The sequence below is a fragment of the Mobula birostris genome, chromosome 4 (genome assembly GCF_030028105.1).
Source record: "Mobula birostris isolate sMobBir1 chromosome 4, sMobBir1.hap1, whole genome shotgun sequence".
NCBI lineage: Eukaryota > Metazoa > Chordata > Chondrichthyes > Myliobatiformes > Myliobatidae > Mobula > Mobula birostris.
The window spans coordinates 135,935,420-135,959,987 of record NC_092373.1 but is presented as its reverse complement, the minus strand read 5'-3'; the positions used below and the strand labels follow the sequence as shown (position 1 = coordinate 135,959,987).

The following is a 24,568-nucleotide window of genomic DNA, read 5'->3' as shown; positions in this document are numbered from 1 at the left end:
GAACAGACCTTGAAGTATACATAAAGTATATTGGTGATACTTTTTTTTTAAAAAGTCAGATGATATGAACTACTATTAGCTTTTAGGAGATGTAACTTTTAGTCTGTTTTTAAAATAGTCTCATATTTGCAACTTGTTTGTATTTTTTTTCATAGCAGAACGGTAATTTTCTCCTGGCTACTTATCGATGCCAAGCAAACACCACTAGGTTGGAACTAAAGGTACTATGAATTTGTAAAGTCGTAAGATATCTTATGACGATGGAGTTTGTTAGAAGTTTATGAAAATTAGACCTACAGCATATGTGAAGGTCTAATCACAGCCTTGTAATACAGCCCGTTTGTGAAGAGTCTCTCAACTGTTGCTAATATAGCTTATATCTAGGACAGCAGTCCCCAACCACCGGGCCGCAGAGCGGTACCAGGCCGCAAAGCATGTGCTACCGGGCCGCGACGAAACAATATGAGTCAGCTGCACCTTTTCCTCATTCCCTGTCAGGCACTGTTAAACTTGAACACAGGGTTGCCAACTGTCCCATATTAGCCGGGACATCCCGTGTACAGGTTTCTCCGGCCATCCGAAGGTACAGCGTTCCTATGAAACGGTTCGTAAGCCGAAATGTCGTAAAGTGAAGAAGCAATTACCATTTATTTATATGGGAAAATTTTGTGAGCATTCGCAGACCCAAAAATAACCTACCAAATCATGCCAAATAACACATAAAACCTAAAATAATAGTAACATATAGTAAAAGCAGGAATGATATGATAAATACACAGCCTATATAAAGTAGAAATAATGTATGTACAGTATAGTGGGGAAGATTAAGCCAAAGCCGATTTGTGGAGAAAAAGATCGGCGTGTACGTGCATGCGCACGTCACATATGCGCACATCACGCATGCACACACAGGTGCCTGCACAATGCTTACTGGTCATGGTAGTCTTTCTGTGGTAAACACAAGTGTCCCGGGATTTGACTGCTACTTTTGCCCCTTATTTGGGAGTGAGAAAGTTGGCAACCCTAACTGTAAAAGACATATTGAGGTGAGTTTAACCTTATTTGAACACCACCCCCGGTCGGCCGGTCCGTAAGAATATTGTCAATATTAAACCAGTCCGTGGTGCAAAAAAGGTTGGGGATCTCTGATCTAGGAGATCAAATTTCTTATTGACAAATTATTTTATATTATTATTTTAATTTTTTTTTTAACATTTTAGGGTTTTATTTTAACAGTTATTATTTTAATTAATCAGTTGAGGTAATCTTTATAGTTTCCAAATATCCTTAGATGTTGATATATAGATTTGATAGAGGATAAGGCTCCACTCCCACGTTCACATCTTCAATTCCTGTGAAAGGCTATTTTGGGGGCTGGCCCCACATAAAATGTTGATTGAGATCTACTGAAGTCTTGTGATGACTCCAAAATGTGGAGGGAATCAGCTTGTTCTGGCAAGTGAGGGGGAGCAGGATCATGAGTGGCATGTTTGGGTAAAGGGTAGAATCCAACTCAAATTGGCTCATTGTATTTTAAATGCATTGTTTTCAGTCCCATAATTGATCAAGGAATAGCAGGATTGTTTGCGTTTGTTTTGTTAATACTTATCCCTCAATAAATAAATTATAAATCAATAAATAAAATTTCTAGTCAATATAACCTTTTTATTAATAGTGGAATCTTGTTGCTTCCTACACCTCACAAATTGCCACAATAACTGCACTCATTTTTAACCATTTTAGTACATCCTGAAAGGCACAACATAAATGTGACTTATTCTTAAACCACTTTATAATATGTGGGATCTTCTCATAGATTGAATTCATTCCAAGAATACTGAATTTGATATGTCAATTATCATTTGAGATTCAAGTACCAGGTTCATATTTAAGAATAGCTATGAAATAGACTAGCTTTCTGCCTGTTTCCCAAATATGACTATCTGTATTAACTTATTATAAAGCCATTAAGAGGTATGCTATCAATGAAAATAACAATCTTCTGTTTTTTTTTCCAAGCCCTCAAGTAGTGTAGGTGCTTTGGAGAATTAATTTAATATATGAATGTGTAACGGTTTCAAATTTGTGGCTCTAAAGGCAGGGGTATATAGAATAAGATGCCTTTCTGGATGATAAACTTCACTTTCTTTTTGCAGATTCGTTCAATTGAAGGGCAGCATGGAACATTACAAGCTTACATTACTCCACGTCTCCAGCCTAAAACATGCCGGGTCCATCAGTATCAGATCAAACCGTTATCACTTCACCAGAGGACATATGTTATTGATCATAACAGGTAGATTAATAATATGAGAAGTAATAGAGTTATAGAGTAACACAGCACAGAACAATGCCCACCATATCTATGCTGACCAGCAGGCATCATCTTGTACCATTTATAGTACAGGTGTCCCCCGCTTTTCGAAAGTTCGCTTTACGAAACCTCACTGTTACGAAAGACCTACATGAGTTGCCTGTTTTCGCTTTCAGAAGATGTTTTCACTGTTATGAAAAAAGGCAGTGCGCAAAAAAAAGCAGCGCACACCCCAAGCAGCCGCTCCTCCCCCGGAACTGCATTCTAGCTGGCATTGCTTAAACACGTGCCTGTGAGCAGCCGTTAGCAAGATGAGTTCTAAGATATCGGAAAAGCCTGAAAGAGCTCGTAAGGGTGTTACACTTAGCATAACACTAGACATAATTAAGTGTTTCGATCGTGGTGAACGAAGTAAGGACAAAGTGAGTTTGGCTTGTGGAAGTTGACGAAGATGATGTTGAAGGGGTTTTGGCATCTCATGACCAAGAACTGATAGATGAAGAGCTGATGCAATTGGAAGAGGAAAGGATAACAATCAAAACTGAATGCAGTAGCGAACGGACCGAAAGTGAAGTCGTCCAGGAACTGAACGCGAAGCAACTGCGTGAGATTTTCGCTGCAATGATAAAGTACGACTTTACTTTTGAAAGGGTATGTCGGTTTAGGGCATATTTGCAGGATGGTTTGAGTGCTTACAAAGAACTGTATGATCTAAAAATGCGCGAGGCTAGCAGTCAAGCAAGCCTTCCACATCAGCCACAGCAGACGACGAACCTCGACCTTCGACATCGAGGCAGGCAGTCATAAGAGAAGATGACCTGCCTGCCCTGATGGAAACAGACGACACTCTAGTGTCCCACCACCCCAACCCCCGGGCCACGGACAGATGCTGATCCGCGAAGAATGCAGCGGTAGCCAGGAGGCACCCAGCACATCTTTAAGAAAAAAAGCCGAAATAAACAAGCTAATTAATTAGGTGCTACCTGGCACGTAAATCTTGGCCCAGATCAGAGGCGATTGCCGATTGCGTCGCTTTAGGACATTCCGGTTTACGAATTGTTTCATAGGAATGCTCAACCTTCAGATGGCGGGGGAAACCTGTATACAAAATGGTAGCGCAGAGATATCTGTGGCTTCTCCAGTTCCCAACAATGGGGCTAGTTTTAAATTCTTAGATAGTACTTCAAAGTGTCTGGTCAGGGATTTCAGACAACCAAAGCTCTGTGAATATAGCACCGCTGAACCCTTAGACCAAATTACTTTTAATCTGCCAGCACCAGAGCTAATAGAGGTGCTTAATGGACTAGGGATTCTATGGACACCAAACCTAGTGACAGTGACAGCTCAGGCAGCTAGGCAGCTCAGCTGAGGAAGCGGCAGAAGCAGGCAGTGTGAGAGGAAATAGAAATGTGGCAAAAGCCGGGGCACTAGCTAGGCTGAAAGCTAACCCGACCAAGCCGGTGGTGCCATCACTTTTCCTGGCAATGTCTGCTTGATAGAAAATAAAATGGACTTGCTGAAACTGAGAATGAATGCACAGAAGGAGATGAGAAACTGCTGCATTCTGGTTTTCACCAAAACATAGCTTAACAACAACTTGCCTGATCTTGTTAGGGAATTCCCTGTTAGGGAAATCCAAAGAAGGTGGTCTCTGTGAGTACATTAACAAGGTTGGTGCATAAACTCACCTGACCGTCACTGCTGTGGGGCCATTGAACATCTTACAATGGAATGCTGGCCATATTACCCGCTCAGGAAGTTTGCTGTTGTGTTCATCATTACAATCTGCAAACGCCAGAGATGCACTGGGAGAGCTTGACAGTGTGGTCAGCACTCCACAAAACGAGTTCTGTTCATAATTGCAGGAGACTTCAATCATGATAACCTGTAGGACATTCTACCCAAATTCCACCAACATATTACCATGACCACTAGGAGAACAAACAGACTGGGTCATATATATACAAACAGACGCTAAGCATTCCCACATCCTTATCTTTGCCTCTCAAACCGTATCTCCATAATGTGAATCCCAGCATGCTGAAAATGGAGGAAGACTAGTTAAGAGGACTATCGCTGAATGGCTTAATGAGGTAATCTCTAACTTCAGGACTGTTTTGAAAAACTAATTGGCAGATGTTCAAGGAGGCTGCCACAAATGTGGAAGACACAGCTCTGAGAAGTATGCCTCGTCTATTATGGCCACATCTGTAAGTGTGTAGAGAACGTTGGTACCTCAAGAACAGTCATCTCACGACCCAACCAGAAGCACTGGCTGAACGCAGAGGTGCGCTCCCTACTAAAAGTCTATGACGGGGTCCCCAACTACTGGGCCGCAAAGCATGTGCTACCGGGCCGCGAGGAAACAATATGATTTGGCGATATGAGTCAACTGCACCTTTCCTCATTCCCTGTCACGCCCACTGTTGAGCCATTACGCACGCGAGTTCATTACCCACGCGTCACCCATGTCAGCGCGGGAAGGAGATCAACTCCTTGAGCTTGCAAATGACGGCGGGCTGAAAAATATGTTTGACATAACATCTCTGCTGGCATTCTGGATCAAAGTCAAGGTTAAATATCCTGAGATAGCCACGAAAGCACTGAAAACGTTGCTTCCATTTCCAACATTTTTTTGCGAAGCGGAGTTTTCTGCAATGAATGCAATGAAAACTAAATTGTGGAATAAACTGGACATAAGGAACCCCTTTCGAGTATCGCTGTCTCCCATCACCCCTCGATAGGACCGTCTTGTTGCAGGAAAACAGGCCCAGGGCTCCCACTGATTCAGCGATATTGGTGTGTTGCAGTGATTTTATATGTTCATACGGGGAAAATATGTGCTGTGTGTTTAATATCCAAACGTTACTTAAAATGTTATTATGCTGTTGACTTACTTATGTAACCATATAACAATTACAGCACGGAAATAGGCGATCTCGGCCCTTCTAGTCCGTGCTGAACGCTACTCTCACCTAATCCCACTGACCTGCCCTCAGCCCATAACCCTCCATTCCTTTCCTGGCCATATACCTATCCAATTTTTCTTTAAATGATAATATCGAACCTGCTTCTGCCACTTCCACTGGAAGTTCGTTCAACACTTACTTCAAACTCCCCTGTCCTCCCCTGATAATTGACTTGTCACTATATTCATGCGAGGAAAATATGCGCTGTGTGTTTAATATTAAATTTGTTAGATTAACCCTTTTAGAAACGAAATTGAGTGTATTAGCCACTTATCATCTATATTCCGGTCGTGATTACCACCTCCCCCCCCCCCCCCCCCCCCCGCGAACAGAATCACCAAAAACGATTTGCAGGGGAAAAGAAATCGGCAGGTACACGCATGCGCACTGGTGCCCGCGCAAGGCTTCATGGTCATTGTGGTCTTTCTCTGGGTAAACACAACGTATTTGACTGCTACTCTTGTCCGTTGGCAGCCCTACAGGCCCCCCCCCCCCCCCCCCCGGTCGGCCGGTCCGCAAGAATATTGTCAATATTAAACCGGTCCACAGTGCAAAAAAGGTTGGAGACCCCTGGTCTAGGACACTGCTTTCAAGTCTGGAGACAGAACATCTCTTGGAGCAGCCAGGAGAATCCTCATCTTGGGCATCAAGGGAGCAAAGATTTACCTATGCACAAAAATTCACGAACACCTGTCCGATAACATTCAGCAGTGTATGTGGCATTACTGACGACGTGAGAAGGACTCTGCAGAGAGTCAACACCCCCCCCCCCCCCCCCCACCGTCCCCACAAGATAGCTGGAACAGACAACATCTCGGGCTGACTATTCAGGGAGTGTGCACACCAGTTCACTGACATCCTCAACACTTCTCTCATTTAGGCAGCTATCACCTCATGCTTCAAATCTGCCACTGTCAGTCCTGTATCTAAGAACTCTATATCTTCAGAACGAAACGACTACATCCCAGTGGCACTGACACCAATTATCATGAAGTGCTTTGAACAGCTGATAATGGCACATATCAAAAACACCTTCCTTGCCACACAGGACACTCACCAATATGCTTACAGACAGAACTGCTCTACGATAGATGCCATAGTATCTGTCATGCACCTGACCCTGACACAGCTGGAAAACAAGAACACTTGTGTCAGGATGCTGTTCCTGGATTGCAATTTGGTATTCAACACAGACGCTGGTGAACAAATTCCTTCTCCTTTGTCTAAGTACACCTCTGTACAACTGGGTGTAGGATTCTTAACCACCTGACCTGAGATAGTCAGGATGCACAACTCTTCCTCCCTTCCCATCATCCTCAACAAGAGTGCCCCCCCCCCCGCCCCACCGGGCTGTGTGCTGAGCCCATTGCTGTACACTCTACTCACACATGACTGCAGAGCCAAACACTTGAGAAATCACATTATCAAATTTGCCTATGATACAAGAGTGGTGGGGCTCATCATCAATGACAATCAGGCGTCTTACAGAGAGGAGGTGGAAGAGCTGAAGGTCTGGTGCTAGGCAAAAAACCTGTTCCTCAATGTCAGCAAGACAAAGGAGATGGTTATCAACTTCAAAGATTCAAAAGTACGTTTATTCAGAATATAACTCCTGAGAGTTGTCCTCCTGCAGGCAGGCACAGAACAAAGAAACACCATGGAACCCATTGAGAGAAAACATCAAACACCCAACGCGCTTAAAAAGAACAGATTGTGCAAACAGCAAGAAATGAGTGAACAATATAAAATATCAGACATCAGACTCGGAGTCCTGGAGTGTTCAGTTCAGTTCAGTGCCACGCCACTAGCCAACTGCAGGCCGTAGAGCCATTCTTTGTCAAAGTGCCCCAATCAACACTGAAGTACCCTGACCAAACCAGAAACATATGCAACATGAACCTCAAGTCCTCCAAAATGAGTCCACAGCCACGAGCCTCATCGATCAATCCTTGCATTGTGGAACCACTTTCCTCCAACAGCAGCTAGTGAGAGGGAGAGGAAAACTGGTCAAACAGGCCAAACACCCGCCCGCCCTCTGCCCTCATCCTCGTCGACTTTAACCTTGCTTGACCTCTCAATCTGAGAGAGGCAATGGAGTTGATCATGGGCTCACCTCTAGGCTTCCAAGGTCTTCAGGCCGCACACTCCACTCCCTACCTCACCAAACTTCCTCTGAGAGAGCAATGCACCTGATTGCTCGATAGGCCCAAAAGCACACCATTAAAATGTAAATCGCAGGCTGCACTCACACGCAGAAGAAGTAGTTTTGTGAAATGTTCGCAAGACATCATCATTGGTTGCTGTTGCCATCTTGTCTTAGCTCAGTTCAGTTTTGTCTTAACTGTAGTTCAGGAGAACTCATATCACTCACAACCCTCTTCACATCAGCAGCACAGCAGCGGAAACTGCAAGCAATTTTAAGCTTGTGGGAGTGCACATCTCACACAAACTCTCATGACCCAGAACACATTCTACGTAATCAAGACAGCTCACCGACGCCTCTACTTTCTGAGGAAGCTAAGGCGAGTGGACTATGCACATCAATACTCATGTCCTTCTACATATGAGCAGCAGAGAGCATCCTAACATGCGGTATCACTGCATGGTAAAGAAACTGCACTGTGGTGGACAGGAAGGCTCTACGATGGGTAGTCAATTTATCTAATTGTGTTTTTCTTTTATGCTGCATCAGATCTGGAGTATCAATTACTTTGGTCCTTTTACACGTGTGCTGGAAATGATGTTATACAGTCTTGAATATTGAATTTAGCCCAAGGCCTTCAATGCCAAGGCAATTCAAGTGGTCATCTAGACTCTACTTAAGTGTGTCAGCAACTGTGCTTCCACTGCTATCAGGCAATGTACTCCAATTACTCACCACTCTCTGGTGGAAAAATGTCCCCACAGATCCTCTCTAAATAAATTCCTTTTACATGAATCTAAGTCTGCCTGTTTTATCTATCTCTGATAATGGATGATAATTTCCTGCAACCTATCCAATCTATACCCATGATAATTTTTGTACTGTATACCTCAATTGTGTCCCCTGTTAATCTTCTCTGTCCCAAGAAAAAGAGATTTTGTCTCGCCTCATAACTGAAATGTTTCATCCCAGGCAATCTGCTGAAGTGTGAAGAACATAGATTTTTATGAGAGAAACTGTTTTAAATAACTTTTATTTTCTCATCCATATGGTTGTAAATTGTACCTAAAATCATTCAGTATTAAATTAAATAATGGTATAAATTGAGATTCCAGTGTGCTTTGAGGTATGGTATTTCAGTGTATCATGTGGACACTACAGTTCAGGAAGGATGCATTGTCTAGGTGGGTTGCAGTTGCACAAGAATCCTATTAAAATAGTTAAATCAAGAGGAGATAGATAGTATTGACTAGCTGATGTGTCTAAGGTAAGTAAAGTACTTGACGGAGTAAATAATTCCAGCATGTTGGGGCCTCGGGCAATTCAGTAGGAAAATCAAAAAGCACAATGCATAAAAGATTAGTAAAATCCTGGAAATGTTGCTTTTCCTCTGCCACTACCAGAATGGTTTTAAGGCTATTTTATCTATTCTCAAGTTTCAGAACTGAGACTGATGGATATTTAATAAGGTATTGAAGATTTGGAACCAAGTTAGTAAAGTACAGATAAGATATGACCGAAGTATTTGAGTAGTGGAGTAGACTTGAAGTCTCGATGTTCCTGAATCTTTCAGTGTATGATAACTTTGGATAGCTTAGTACTTTTTACAGAGGACTTTTTATAATCTTGCTTTAGTCCAGATTCTATTGTTGAAGAAGGAAAAATCATGAGGTTGTTCAAAATCTAGCCATTGCACTAGAAGTTCTAAAATCATAGGAATGTGTGCTAAAATAGCAAGGTTTCACTTTCCAATTTCTTTCAGTGCTATGGGATGGTTTTACATGCACGATCCATAAGGATTTTTATTAAACAAGTAACAATACATACATAATTTCAAGTGTTGTGCAGAAAGCTCTAACTTACCTCTGCAAATCACTCACTATAATGGAAGCTCTTAAATTAACAGCTCTTGAAGGGAAACTTTTTTCCAAGTAATGAAGATAAATCTAATCTAATTGGAGCAGACAGAATGAATACTTCACCAACAGATAATGAAATGTCATGGTACCGGAATTGATTATCTAGGGAAGCGCTGGATATTTGGATCTACTCAGAGAAAGCAGAATGTTTTAACCTGTAAAATCTGAACCATCAGAGGGATTCTATGGTTGTCTTCAAAGGTGAATCACAACACTTTCTTTGGTAAGAACTGCCCCTTTTGTTTAGTTTTGAATCAAAGTTTTCATTCATCTTCTGAAGCCTACTTTTTAAGTTAATACCATATTATTTCTTCAGATTATATATATATGCTTGAGCAGGAACATGAGAATTGCATTGCTCACCAATTAATGTCTTTGCTTGATCCCAGCAACTTCAATGTGTACTTCCACTGTGTGAACAGAAGCTACCAGTTCATCTGTACATTCTGCGTAAAATACATGGAGAAATGTGATGGATTTTGCACTTATACCAAATCATGTAATGCATAAAGATTAAGACTAAGGGGTAGAATTTTGTAGCTTTTGTAATGGTATTATAAGTTGTAATTAATTTGACATGTTTCTTGTTTTGCTGCATAAGTATATTGTTCTCTCATTTAATTAAAAAGTATGTAAATGGTTTTCTATGTAAAATCATTTGTGGCTACAGGAATGTAGTATGCAACCAATGGCCACTTTATTAGGAACCTCCTGTACCTAATAAAGTGACCACTAATATATTTGTGGTCTTCTGCTGTAGCCCACCCACTTCAAGGCCCGATGTGTTGTGTGTTCAGAGATGCTCTTCTGCCCATCACTGTTGTAACGCATGGTTATTTGAATTACTGTCACCTTCCTGTCAGCTTGAACCAGCCTGGCCATTCTCCTTTGACCTCTCATTAACGAGGCATTTTCACTGTCAGAACTGCCACTCACTGGATGCTTTTTGTTTATCTGTAAACTCTAGAGACTGTTGTGTGTGAAAACCCCAGAAGATCAGCAGTTTCTGAGATACTCAAACCATCCTGTCTGGCACCAACAATCATTCCATGGCCACTGAGTTTATAGGTCATGTTTTTTTTTAAAGAAAATGTTGTTGGAGGATGAGAATAAAATGTGAATGATACTGTAGAGCAGGTTAATAATTAAATTAAGGTTTTATTAAAGTACTGAGCTCTGCCCACTGTTACTAGTAAGTTGCAATATTTAGTTTTAAAGTCTCAGTTATATAAATACTTCACTGTGCACACCATAACGATCTAGAGTATTAGAAATACTATAATCATCTACAGTGCTTGTCACCAGGGTGGGAATCCAATGTTAATTGATTCTTGTTAGACTATGTGACATGAGCATTGTCTTCATTAGTCATGAAATCAGTGAATGAGTTATTTTCTATTATATACCGTGGATTCCAGTTAATTGGGACACTTTAGGACAAGTATATTTTGGCTCAATTAAGCTGCTATCCCAATTAACCAAAGTTGCAAGGAAATAGTTAAAAAGGTATAAAAAAGACAAACTACCATTTAACTGAGTAATAAATTATGTATTTAAATGAAATACAGAACAAATTAGAACACTAGAAATAATACTACAGTACTATAAAACTGTGTGTTAGTTCCTAATGGTTATTGATGGAGAAGTTCATCCTGTGTTCTTTTGATTGACTGTAAATGAACAAAATCAGTGCAGATGGTTGGTTGTCCGTCATATCCAACAATGACGAGACCTGTGCGAGAGAGTTTTTAAAGTGGAAAAGCCATTGCACTGGGACAGTTCCATTCTCTTGAACTCAGAAGTCCAAGTCCAGTGGTATGAGTAGTCATCACAAACTGGGAAATTCCTTGGCTGCAGTAGATGAGCATGTCATCTTCTGTACCTTGTCATGACCTTCATTCTCCACAAAGCATTGCAGAATCACCTTTCTGGCCATTAGATCTTACTGTTGATCTCATCTGTGCAGTCTGCTCAAGCTAATTTGACATGCTGAGATAGGCATGTCCCCCTCTCACTGGAATATGAGACCCGCTGGCTACCCTCACTTGGCTTAGCCCACCTGTTGTGGTGTACCGGGGTGTGATCACTGTCACATGCAAACAGATACTTGGAGCCACAGGTGAGAGCTGAGTTTCTGGTGGGGACCAAAGGTGAGTGAGCTGCCTCAGGGTGGACATGACCAGAGGTGCTTCCCTCCCTGCATAGATAATGGACTGCCTTCATACAATGCATTTGCCGTTTGCATCCTCAATCTTCATTTCCATCGTAGCATTCAATATGATTGTTGATACCTTCATGTTTTTTGTAGTTCCTAACTTGTTTAAGTAGTGAATTTTTTCATTTTCATTCCCAGCGGTTTCTGGCATCTCCAAGCCTGAATGATTAAAACAGCAGCGAGCAAAACAGTTCTGAATTGTCTTAATGTTTATTTCTTACCATCTATCAGTGACAAAAATCACTGCTTTCTAAAAATAAGCACACGCAAGTGACACTATTTAAAATCTGCTCTAAACACGGTGTAGTGTTTAGTGGCTACTCAAGTGCTCACGTCTGATGCTAGTTAGAAACAGTCCAGCAACAGTTTCCTGTCCCAATTAAGTGGCATTGTGTCCCAAATAAACAAAGGGAATCCTGGCTATTTTCTCAATTAGTTTTGTTCTTTAACAGTTGTTCCAATTAACCAGAATCCACTGTACTTCCATCTTCGGAATAAAAGGGGGCAATATCATAAAATTAGAAAGTGACTATCACTGCAATTCTCATTGATAGTAATTTTCACTCCCTTTTCTCTCTCTCCCCCCCCCCCCCCCATTTTTTCTGTGTAACAGACCAGTAAATTCACTGACACTGACAGGGCAGTTCAGCTTTGCAGAAATTCATTCCTGGGTCGTCTTCTGTGTGCCAGAAGTACCGGATAAAGTTCCAGTGGGTGATAGTGTTACATTTTACTTTCAGAATACATTTCTGGACACACAGTTGGAATGTACCTACAGGTAAGTGAAATTACTATGCTAGTTGCGTTACCATTGTTGACTCATTTTACATTTTCTTGTAGCTGAGCTATCTTCCACCCAATTTGTATCATCCTCAGCTGTGCTGCTTCATATCCAAATATACTCTGTCACCACCTGTCAGTGATTTACAATTCCTTGGTATAAAAAACCTTACATATGTTTAAATATCTCCATAACGTCACTCCTCCCTAATTGCTTAACTTCATTCAGCTCCTGTAATCTTTCAGAATCAGAATTAGGGTTGCTATCATTGACATATGTTGTGAAATTTGTTTCATAAACTCTATAATTATTTTTGTGCATATTCTACTTTTATTTCACTTCACTTCTGGCTTCTGTTATTTCTAAATTCTGAATTTTTCTCACTGCTACTTATCCTTTAAGGTGTGGTTTTTAATATACCTCTGACCTAGTTTATTTAATTTACTTGAAGTGTATTTTAAGTTGTAAAGGGTGGAGGGCTAGCAAAGAATAAATAAAATGTTTATGATTAGGGTGGATGCTTAAGGTTCAGACAGAGGAGACTGCAAATGCTAGAATTTGGTGCAAAAGGAACTGTTGGAGGAAGTCATTGTGTCAGGTAACATCTGTAGGGGGAAAGGGGAAAGGAACTGCTTATGAGCTTCCTCTCTGCATACAGGCGATCTTCCCTTTCCAATCTCAGTCTCGATGCAGGGTCATATGCTTTGCTGCTTTCTGGTATCTAACTGGTTTTGCTAGCAAGTTTTCAAAATGATACTTTCAAAAGCTATTCACCATAGGGACTTACACATGTAATGTATGGATTTGTTGCGGATTCATATTTAGAGACTGTTGCTATTAGTAAAAAAAAATTATCACTGTACCACCCAGTTAGCAGATTGGTTGAAAACAAACCAGATGTACAACATTCATCTAGACTTTCTCCAGTGACACATATTGTATTTTAGGGATCTAGTTTTCCTGCTTCCAACTTTGCAACCATTCTTCTCTTACATAAAAACCATAAATAACAATAAGCAATTTACAAATTCTAGTTATTAATTACCCTGATGCTTTAAACAGAAAGACTGATAACTATGTTTTCTTTCTAAGGATTTATTTATTGAATATTTTTGGAATGATTTTTTAAATTTGTTTTGCACATGAAAAATGAAGAACTTTATTATGTACAGTATCACATGTTAAAGGAAATATCCATCATTAGGATTCTGAGAATAAAAACGTCTTGTATAATGATGTTTCATTAAATTATCATTTTTTTCTGTCTCTAACGCCTCTGAAACTCAATTATATTTGAGTATTGTTTAGTCATGCATTTGTGTAAATCCTTTTATATAAAATTTATATTATTTTTGTCATTGTCTCACCAAGGAAGCTGAATTGATGATAGAGAGTAGTTTATTTACCTCAGTTTCAGTTTATTGTAAAATGGTATCTTTGTTCTTTTATGTTGCTCTAGTAGAATTGACCTTCAGGAATGTTAATCTGCAACTTTGCATTTAATTTTAGAAAAGGTGAAGGAACTTTTAAATCTGACAACATCTCTACCATTTCCATCCTGAAGGATGTCTTAACTAAAGAAGCTACAAAAAGAAAAATCAACCTCAACATTTCATATGGTGAGAACCAAACTGTAACTTGTTTCAGATGTCCTAGAATTTAAATATTTATAAACTGCTTTTCTGAAGGATATATGTTTTTCTTTTTGAAGATGTTAATGAGGAATCAGTAAACTATACTTTAAAACTGATCCATCCCAAATTGGAACATCAGTTGCTGTTAGCCAAGAAAGTCCAGCTGATTGATGCTTTGAAGGTGAGTTACATTGTTAATATAGCAACGAAACAACCTGCTGAGAGCAAGATGAGGAAGGAAGTAGTCACCTCCAGTAATCAATAATATTTGCTCAGTTAAATGCATTTTTTTGGAAGCTAATGTAGATCTAAAGTGACCCGGATTGGGCATTTATATCCCATGCATTTCATATCACAGCCAGGTAAACTGACATATCTTAGCTTGGTATCTCATTGCCCAACAACTTTGTGATGTTAACCTGTTCTTAAGAGCTGCTATTGTCTCTAGAGCATTGCATACTACAGTAACATCATTGTTATTTTGTCACTTTTTACCTTTGCAATAGAAATGTCATTGGCTGCAGTTCCAGTATTACCAATGTTTAAGAAGTTTGACACAATATAAAAACACTTCTGCACGCACATCAATGGCATATTGCTCTTTCCTCATTTTGACTTGGCTTGTGCTTTTTCTCCTATACTCTCTAACCACCTTGTGTCCATATGGACTTTTATCCCTTTGCTTCTTCTGGCTTCAGCTTTTCATTATTCCTTTTTCTTCTGGTATTCCTTTTGTGGTCCCAAACTTCAGACCTTGACTAACTACACAATCCGATCAGCATCCTTCAACACCTTTTCTTCACCTTGTCCTTTGTGCACCCTACAATTGCTGGGATGTTTTCAGCTATCCGGTCACAAGGTCCAGTTTACTTTCTTCACTCCTGCTTTCCTGTGTTTGATTTATTATCAGCTTTTGTATTACTGTTTCTGTGAAACAGTTTGATGTGTTTATAAATGTAGGGTACAGTGAGGGTGACTGGCCTTAGCATAAAGGCATTGTGACAAAGTTTAATATCAGGGAGTCCTAGCTAATAAAAATCAGAGATGAGACTGAAAGTCAACTGTAGTCATTTTTAATACAAAAGAAGATATTTGTGGTTCTGAGGCCATCCATTCAGCCCAAGGACACAATCATAGGTGTCCTTCCAGAGCCGTGACCTAGAGTAAACAATCTTCAGCTGTTTAATTTATGACTCCCTCCTGTCACCACAGAAAATGTTCCATTCTCTAATGAAGATCCATAGTGCAATTCCATCTATAACCCCTCAGATAATGCAGCAGACTGCATCCGCATGCAGTGAGTCCCAGACAAAGACTGGGTGTGGACTGATAAGCATGTACATTGTGTACGCTCCATTTCCATTAGTGTGGCTCTGTTCAACAGTAAAAACATCAAATACTGTCAGCACCAGACTCTTAACTTAATCAACCATGCAAATACTTGGCCACAAGGAATAGAATCTATGATGAGAGGCTTGCATCCTGATTCCCTGAGAATCTGAATTCTCAGCTTGTTTGATTGACTGACTCCATTGCCTACTTTTATAAGCTGCCCATTCTTCATGTTAACTACATATATTTTCTCTCACCACAGCCAATGCACCACCTGCTATTTATAAGTTCCTGGTACAGCAACCTACCAAAGGTTCTTTGACAACACTTCTCAGTCTGGTGAGCTCCACCACCTAGAAAAAGACCATAAGATATAGGAGCAGAATTAGACCACTTGACCCATTGAGTCTGCTTCGCCATTTCATCATGGCTGATTCATTCCCCTCTCAGCCCCAATCTCCTGCCTTCTCCCTATATCCCTTCATACCCTGACTAATCAAGAATCTATCAAACTCTGCCTTAAATATACCCTCTGACATGGCCTCTACAGCCTCCTGTGGCAATGAATTCCAGATTCACCACTCTCTGGCTAAAGAAATTCCTCCTGAACTCCATTTTAAATGGACATCCCTCTATTCTGAGACTGTGTCTTGCGGTCTTAGGCTTCCCCACTCTAAGGAAATCTCCATATCTACTCTATTTAGGCCTTTCAATGTTTGATAGGTTTCAATGAGATCCTACCCCCCCCCCCACCCCATTCTTATGAATTCCAGTGAGTAGAGGCCCAGAGCCATTAAATGGTCTTCATATGATAAGCCTTTCAATCCCGGAATCATTTTCGTGAAACTCCTTTGAACCCTCTCCAATGTCAGCACATCTTTTCTTAGATAAGGTGCCCAAAGCTGCTCACGATACTCCTAGTGAGGCCTCACCAGTGCTTATAAAGCCTTAGCATTACATCCTGCTTTTATATGCTAGTCCTCTCAAAATGAATGCTAACGTTGCATTTGCCTTCCTCATCAACGACTCAACCTGCAAATAAACCTTTCGGGAATCCTGCATGAGGACTCCCAAGACCTCTTGCACCTTAGATTTTTGAATTTTCTCTCCATTTAGAAAATAATCTATGCTTTTCTAAAGTGCACGACCATATGCTTCCCAACATGTATCCCATCTGTGACTCCTCTACCCTTTCTCCTAATCTGCCTTAAGTCCTTCTGTAGCCTCTCTGTTTCCTCAACACTATCTGCTTCTCCATCTATCTTCGTATCATCTACGAACTTGGCCACAAAGCCATCAAATCCATCATCCAAGTCATTGAAATATAATGTAAAAAGAAGTGATCCCAGCACAGACCCCTGTGAAACACCACCTGTTCACCGGCAGTTTACCAGAAAAGGCTCCCTTTGTTCCTCTTCTTTACCACCTGCCAACCAGCCAATACTGTATCCATGCCTGTATCTTTTCTGCGGTCCATGGACTCTTAACTTATTAAGCAACCTCATGTGTGGAACCTTGTCAAACGCTTCTGAAAATTCAAGTACACAACATCAACCAATTCTCCTTTGTCTATCCTGTTTGTTGTTTCTTCAAAGAATTCCAACAGTTTGTCGGGCAGGTTGTTCTCTCAAGGAAACCATGCTGACTTTGGCCTAGTTTATCATCTAAGTAGCCTGAAACCATGTATTAACAATCGACTCCAACATCTTCCTAACCACTGAGGTCAGACTAACTGGCCCACAATTTCCTTTCTTTCGCCTCTCTCCCTTCTTGGAGAGTAGAGTGACATTTGCAATTTTCCAGTCCTCCAGAACCATGCCAGAATCCATTGATTCTTGAAAGATCGATACTAATGCCTCCACAATTTCTTCAGCCAACTGGGGTGTAGACCATCTAGCCCAAGTGACATCTACATTCACTCCTTTCGGTTCCCCAAGCACCTTCTCCCTAGTAATGGCAACTTCACTTACTTCTGCTCCTTGACACTCTTGAACATCTGGCATACTGCTAGTGTTTATCACAGTGAAAACTGATGCAAAATACTTAATTCAGTTTGTCCGCTGTTTCCTTGTCCCACTTTACTACCTTCCCAGTATCATATTCTGGTGGTCCTACATCTACTCTCACCTCTCTTTTACACTCCATATATCTGAAGAAACTTTGGTAATGTCTGTAATATTATTGGCTACCTTACCTTCGTATTCCTTCTTTACTACTTTATGACTCTTTAAATTGTGTTCTGTTGGTTTTTAAAAGTTTCCCAATTCTCTAATTTTTGCTCTATTATATGCCCTCTCTTTGGCTTTTATGTTGTCTTTGACTTCCCTTGTCAGCCATGGTTGTGCCATCCTGCCTTTAGAATACTACTTATTTTGGATGTATCTATCATGCTTCTTCCAAGTTACTCCCAGAAACTCCAGCCATTGCTGCTCTGCCATCATCCCTGCTTGTGTTCCCTTCTAATCATTTTGGCTTACTCCTCCCTCATGCCCCTGTAATTCCCTTTACTCCACTGTAATACTGATATATCTGATTTTAGCTTCTCCTCAAATTACAGGGTGAATTCTATCATATTGTAATCACTGTCTCCTAAGGGTTCCTTTACCTTAAGCTCTCTAATCAATTCCAGTTCTTTACACAACACCCAATCCAGAATACCTAATCCGCTAGTGGGTTCAACCATAAGATGCTCTTAAAAGCCATCTTGTACGCACTCTGCAAATTACTGCTTTTGGGATCCATCACCAACCTGATTTTCCCAATCTATCTGCGTATTGAAATTCCCAACGACTATCATAACATTGTACTTTTGACATGTAGTTTCTATCTCCTATTGTAATTTGTATCCCACATCTTTGCTACTGTTCAGAAGTCTGTTTATAACTCCGATCAGGGTCTTTTTACCCTTGCAGTTTCTTAGCTCTACCCACAATGATTCCACACCTTCTGATCCAATGTCACTTTGATTTCATTTGTTACCAACAAAGCCACCATTCTGCCTATCTGCCTGTCCTTCTGATACAATATGTATCCTTGAACATTAAGCTTCCAGCTGTAGTCTTCTTTCAGCCACAATTCAGTGAGGATTCAAGTGGAGGTAGTGGAAACAGATACAATTACAACTTTTAAGAAGCATTTTGACAGGTACTTTGACAGGAAAGGCTTGGAGAGATATAGGCCAATACAAATGGGATTAACATAAATAGTCGGCATGGACAAGATGGGGTGAAAGTGCTTGTTACTGTGCTGTACAAATCTATGCGAGCATAAAGCTTACAAACAACCACATTGAACTCAGAAGTAAGTAATAAATGTTGCCCTTGTCTATAATGTCCACAGCAAATATGAATAATAACTGGTATTGGAAAATGAACCTGGTTAGGTGTCAGATCTCTCAGTGGGAGAATGTTTTGAATATAGTGATCGTAACTCTATCTCCTTTGCCTTAGCGCTGGAGAGGAATAGGAGCAGACAATTTGGGAAAACATTTAATCGGGGTAGGGGGAAATATGATGCTATTAGGCAAGAACTTGGGAGCAGATGTTCTCAGGGAAATGCATGGCAGAAATGTGGCATATGTTCAGGGAACATGTAGGAAATCTGTTTAAGAAGAAAGGAAAGCTTATGAAAGGTTCAAGAAGCTAGGTACTGACAGAGTTCTAGAAAATTACAAGGTTGCCAGGAAGGAGTTTAATGAAATTAGGAGAGCTAGAAGGGGCCATAAAAGGCCTTGGCAAGCAAGGAAAACCCCATGGCATTCTACAGGTATGTGAAGAGCAAGAGGATGAGCCGTGTGAGAATAGGACTAATCAGGTACAGTAGTGGAAATGTGTGCGTGGAGTCAGAGGAGGTAGCAGAGGTACTTAATGAATACTTTGCTTCAGTATTCACCAGGGAAAAGGACCTTGGCAATTGTGGGGATGACTTCCGACGGACTGAAATGCTTGAGCATATAGATATTAAGAAAGAGGATGTGCTGGAGGTTTTGAAAAGCATTAAGTTAGATAAGTCTCCTGGATCAGACAAGATATACCCCAGACTACTATGGTAAGCGAGGGAGGAGATTGTTGAACCTCTGGCGATGATCTTTGCATCATCAATAGGGATGGGAGAAGTATCAAAGGATTGGAGGGTCGCAAATGTTGTTCCCTTGATCAAGAAAGGGAGTAGAGATAACCCAGGAAATTATAGACCATTGAGTCATACTTCAGTGATGGGCAAATTATGGGAGAAGATCCTGAGAGGCAGGATTTATGAGCATTTGGAGAGACATAACCTGATTAAGGATAGTCAGCATGGCTTTGTCAAAAGCTGGCCATGTCTTGTGAGCCTGATTGAATTCTTTGAGGATATAACAAAATACATTGATGAAGGTAGAGCAGTGGATGTAGTGTATATGGATTTCAGTAAGGCTTTTGATAAGGTTCCCCATGCAAGGCTCCTTCAGAAAGTAAGAAGGCATGGCATCCAAAGAAACCTTACTTTGTGGATCCAGAATTGGCTTGCCCATAGAAGGCAAAGGGGGTTTGTAGATGGTTCGTATTCTGCATGGAGGCCGGTGACCAGTGGTGTTTCACAGGGATCTTTCTGGGATCCCTCCTCTTTGTGATTTTTATAAATGACCTGGTTGAAGAAGTAGAAGGGTGGATTAGTAAGTTTGCTGATGACACAAAGGTTGGGGGTGTTGTGGATAGTCTGGAGGGTTGTCAGAGGTTACAGTGGGGCATCGATAGGATGCAGAACTGGACTGAGAAGTGGCAGATGGAGTTCAATCCAGATAATTGTGAAGTGGTTCATTTTGGTAGGTCAAATTTGAAGTCAGGATATAGTATTTGTGGTAAGACTTGGCGGTGTGAAAGATCAGAGAGATATTGGGGTCTGTGTCCATAGGACACTCAAAGCTGCTGCTTAGGTTGACAGTGTTGTTAAAAATGCGTATGACATGATGGCATTCATCAACCATGGGATTGAGTTCAAGTGCTGTGAGATAATGTTAGAGCTGTATAAGACCTTGGTCAGCCCCCACTTGGAGTACTGTGTTCATTTCTAGTCACCTCACTACAGGAAGAACTGTAGAAAGAGTGCAGAGGAGATTTACAAGGATGTTGCTGGATTGGAGAGCGTACCTTAGGTTGAGTGAACTTGACCTTTTCTCCTTGGAGTGATGGAGGATGAGAGGTGACCGAATAAAGGAGTATAAGATGATGAGAGGCATTGATGGTGTGGATAGCCAGAGGCTTTTTCCCAGAGCTGAAATGGCTAACACAAGGGGGCATCGTTTTATGGTGCTTGGAAGTAGAGATGTCAGAGGTAAGTCTTTTCACATGGAGTGGTGGGTGCATGGAATGCACTGCCAGTGACAGTGGTAGAGGCAGATACAATAGGGTCTTTTAAGAGATTTAGATAGGTACATGAAGCTTAGAAAAATAGAGGGCCGTGCAGTAGGGTAACTAGACAGTTTCCAGAGCAGGTTACATGGTTGTCACAACATTGTGGGCCAAAGGGCCTGTAATGTGCTGTAGATACTATGTTCCATGTTCTGTGTTCTAATGTTCCAACATAATAGATATTAATAGGTCATTAGTTTATTATTGCCTGATGTATAATGTAATACAGTAAAAAGTTTTTTGTTTGCCTGTGCTAGCAGGTCATTCCATTCATACATACTTCAAGGTAGTACAAAAGGAGTGAAAAATGCAGAATATGATGGTATAGTTAGAGACAGTGCAGAGTACAACAACAGTAAAGTGTAGGAAGTCTATGAAATTCAACATTGAGATCTGTGTGATTAGGTGATTCTTTCCATTTGCAGGAGCTACAAGTTTATGAAGGAAATGTGGATTTCCTAATACCTGAATATCGTTCAATTTTGGAGGAAGCTGATAGTCTGCTCGAGGAATTCAAGAAGCAGCCTGCTCACTTGGAGAGACTGTATGGCAAGTACCATAAACAGAGAGTAAATGTAAATGCCTCTTCAAAATGCATAGTATGCACCAAACGTATTATTTTCATGTCCTCCCCGCCCTCTAAAATCAACATGCTTTCAACTTAAATGACCAGCACGGTTAATATTATATAATTTATTCTTCATTGTACTGTTTCACCTCCATCATTTGGTACCATTTAATTGTGATGAGGGTTGCTGTCTCAACCACCCTTCTTAGCAATGACTTCCAGACTCTGCCGTCCCCTGAGGTTGATGAGATGAGGTAGATTAATAGCTTGGCACAGACTAGATGGGGTGAAGGTCCTGTTTCTGTGCTTTAGTGTTGTTTAACTCTATGAGAGGCATACATGGAGTAGATAGTCAAAATCTTTTTCCCATGGTCCAGGCATCAATAACAAGAGGCACAATTTTCAGGTAAGAGGTAGGAGTTTTAAAAGGGATCTGTAGGGAATGATTTTTTACACAGAGAATGGATGATAACTGGAATAGGCTGCTGCCAGAGAAGGTGGTGGAATTAGTTGGACAGACACTTAACTAGGCAAGGCATGAAAGATACAAATCTAATGCAGGTGAGAGAGATTTGTGCAAGTGTTTTTGGTGGGCAGCAGGGCCTGTTTCTGTTATGCTTAACTGTATGGCTCTTAGACTCTTCCTGATGGTGGAGATTGTTGCCTTGGGAGTTGATGTAGCCTTGGTGAATGACTGGGAGAAAAGGAGTTTTTCCACACCTTCCCTTTCATCTTTCTGCCAATCATTTTAATTACATGCCTCCTGGCTTTTAATGCTGAAAGAAATTACCCCATTTTTCAGTACTCAGTCTACACCCCTAATAATGTTATAAACATCATGAGACCATGGATTTTCACCTTGGAAGGTTTCCTGGGCACAGGCCTGGGCAAGGTTGTATGGAAGACCAGCAAGTCTCATGTTGCAAGTCTCCCCTCTCCACGCCACCAATGTCGTCCAAGGGAAGGGCATTGGGACCCATGATGCGAGTCTCCCCTCTCCATGCCACCGACGTTGTCCAGGGGAAGAGCATTAGGACCCATACAGCTTGGCACCGGTGTCATCGCAAAGCAATGTGTAGTTAAGTGCCTTGTTCAAGGACACACACGCTGCCTCAGCCAAGGCTCAAACTAGCAACCTTCAAATCACCAGACGAACGCCTTAACCACTTGGCCACACCTATATATACCTCTGTTAAATTACTTGAGTCTCCTTTGTTCCATAATGTTTGAAACTTCATCATTTTTCACACCGTACAAATATATTTGTCGTCTATCTTAATCTTGTCCAGACTTTGTTTCACTTATTGGTTTGCAATCTTCAGCTTGATTGCTTAGCTGACTTAATGACACTGCAGTTACTGGACCTCTGTAACCCTGCGCAGATGTCGACTGATTGCAGGTTATGCCTGAAAAGTGGAAATTTGTGTTACAATACCGAGCTACAGTTCTGTAAGCAAGTTCTTTAAATGTCTACTTCTTGTAATACCTTTGCCACTGGTTAGAATATCCTTTCCATATCACTATCAGTTAACTCAGCAGAACTTTCCTAACCTGTTGAACACCCAGTTTTTGAGAATTAATTCTCTGTCTTCCATCATATCTGTGGAAAATTGATGAAAGTAAGTTAAAGATAAAACATTGTACAATGTTACTTTTGAAAGTAGTATTTCTTGAACTGATACACTGTGGGATACATCAATATGTTAAAACTAATTATCTTTTATCTTTGTTCTCTCTGCACTTCTACCCACTCCATTTAGGCATGATAACTGACCTCTTTATAGATAAATTCAAATTCAAAGGCACAAATGTGAAAACCAAAGTTCCACTTCTTCTGGAAATTTTGGATAATTATGACCCTAATAGTCTTGCAGCATTCTTTGATTCAGCATAGAGGAATTATGTAAAGCATGATGAAAAACATACATAAAGTTCCTGATGAAAGAAATGTGAATGGAACATGTTGTCTATTGGTGGTGCAAGTATTCAACCTAACTGATGGACCGAATACACAAGAACTAATCAGCTTACCCTTACTGTGGAGATACTTGATGCATTTCTGCCAAGTATTTGCTGTTGCTTGGGCAGAAGATAACATGGAAATCAAAAGCTTATATATAGTTTGTATGCTGCATTCCTGCATTTCCATAGATGCTTATATTTTTGTCAAGAGATAGCCACTATGGAAATTTGTCTCTACTTTGAACTTGCATTACTTTTCTTGAAAATGGTAGTCAAATATTTACAAAAGGCAATTTTTCCAGAGTTTGAGAATTGATTAAAACTACTGTGAAATATCTATCGCCAACCAGTTTCCTGTTGGCTGATATAGACAATGTATTTTTGGCAGTGGTTCATTCTACTTTGGGGGAAAAAAATGACAACCCAACTCAAGATGTCTATACTGAAATGTTCTTTAGAAGAATTCAGCAAGAATAAGCGCAAGATTCACTTTGATTTAGTTGCATTTTTTTCTCATTTTTATTTTGATAATATATATTTACAACAGGTATTAAATGTATACTTTTTCATGCCTTTTCTTTTTACTAAAATATAGTAATAATGAGTACAGTTTGATTTTCCCATTGTTCCTCTGAAGCAACATAATTGTTTATAATTATCACTCTAAACCTAAAAGACCTCTTATAGGGCAATATATGACTTTAAAATATATTTGCTGTTTGTGAGAGCTAATATGTATACTGCTTTGAGTCATACTTTGGGCAAAATATGTAGATATGGGATTATTCATTAATTTTATGTATATATAATCAGTCTTGTAATCAATATTATGTAATACTTTTATGAGTTACTGAATAGTGTAATTCCCTTTATATAGTAACAAATAAATATTGAAAATACTCTTAATGTTATCTGGCATACTGTTCATTAAAACTTCTAATTTATCAGCACTGAAATGTTAATAGGTAACTCCATTTACTAAAGGAAGTGCAACAACGATTCTTGTTTTTCTAGCGCAAATGCTGGATTGCATTACATGTATATTTTTGCCAAACTAATTTCAGTAAATGTATCCATTAATTCAGTGATTGTGTTATATGAGAGACTGTATCAATATTAAATTGGAATACGTTTATCAGATGTCTATTGTATATTTTCTTTGTCTCAACTTTGTTGAATACATAACAGAGAGGGAGAAGAAAAAAAACACAACATAACAGTGAGGAAAATATAAATAAAATGGAAAAAGCATGTGGATTGAACAATGTCATTAAGTTGATGCACATGTAACCCTGTACCTACATGCTAGTGAAGGTGATTCTTAACAAAATAATTAATCAGTTG

General features: G+C 40.2%; 1 protein-coding gene across 2 annotated transcripts in view; it reads left to right on the top strand.

The window, feature by feature from the left end:
* The window catches only part of bbs7 (Bardet-Biedl syndrome 7), a 73,268-nt gene extending 48,921 nt beyond the window's left edge, over window positions 1–24,347 (top strand). The window contains exons 13-19 of one of the 2 annotated variants that reach the window (XM_072256103.1): window positions 159–221; window positions 2,157–2,296; window positions 12,174–12,338; window positions 13,851–13,960; window positions 14,053–14,156; window positions 21,120–21,243; window positions 23,023–24,347. In XM_072256103.1, the coding sequence (XP_072112204.1) occupies window positions 159–221; window positions 2,157–2,296; window positions 12,174–12,338; window positions 13,851–13,960; window positions 14,053–14,156; window positions 21,120–21,243; window positions 23,023–23,156 (840 nt within the window). In that variant the 3' untranslated portion in view covers window positions 23,157–24,347. Of the gene's footprint in view, window positions 1–155; window positions 222–2,156; window positions 2,297–12,173; window positions 12,339–13,850; window positions 13,961–14,052; window positions 14,157–21,119; window positions 21,244–23,022 lie in introns of both variants that reach the window. The other variant, XM_072256102.1, reaches the window with a different exon arrangement.
* The last annotated feature ends 221 nt before the right edge of the window (window positions 24,348–24,568 follow it).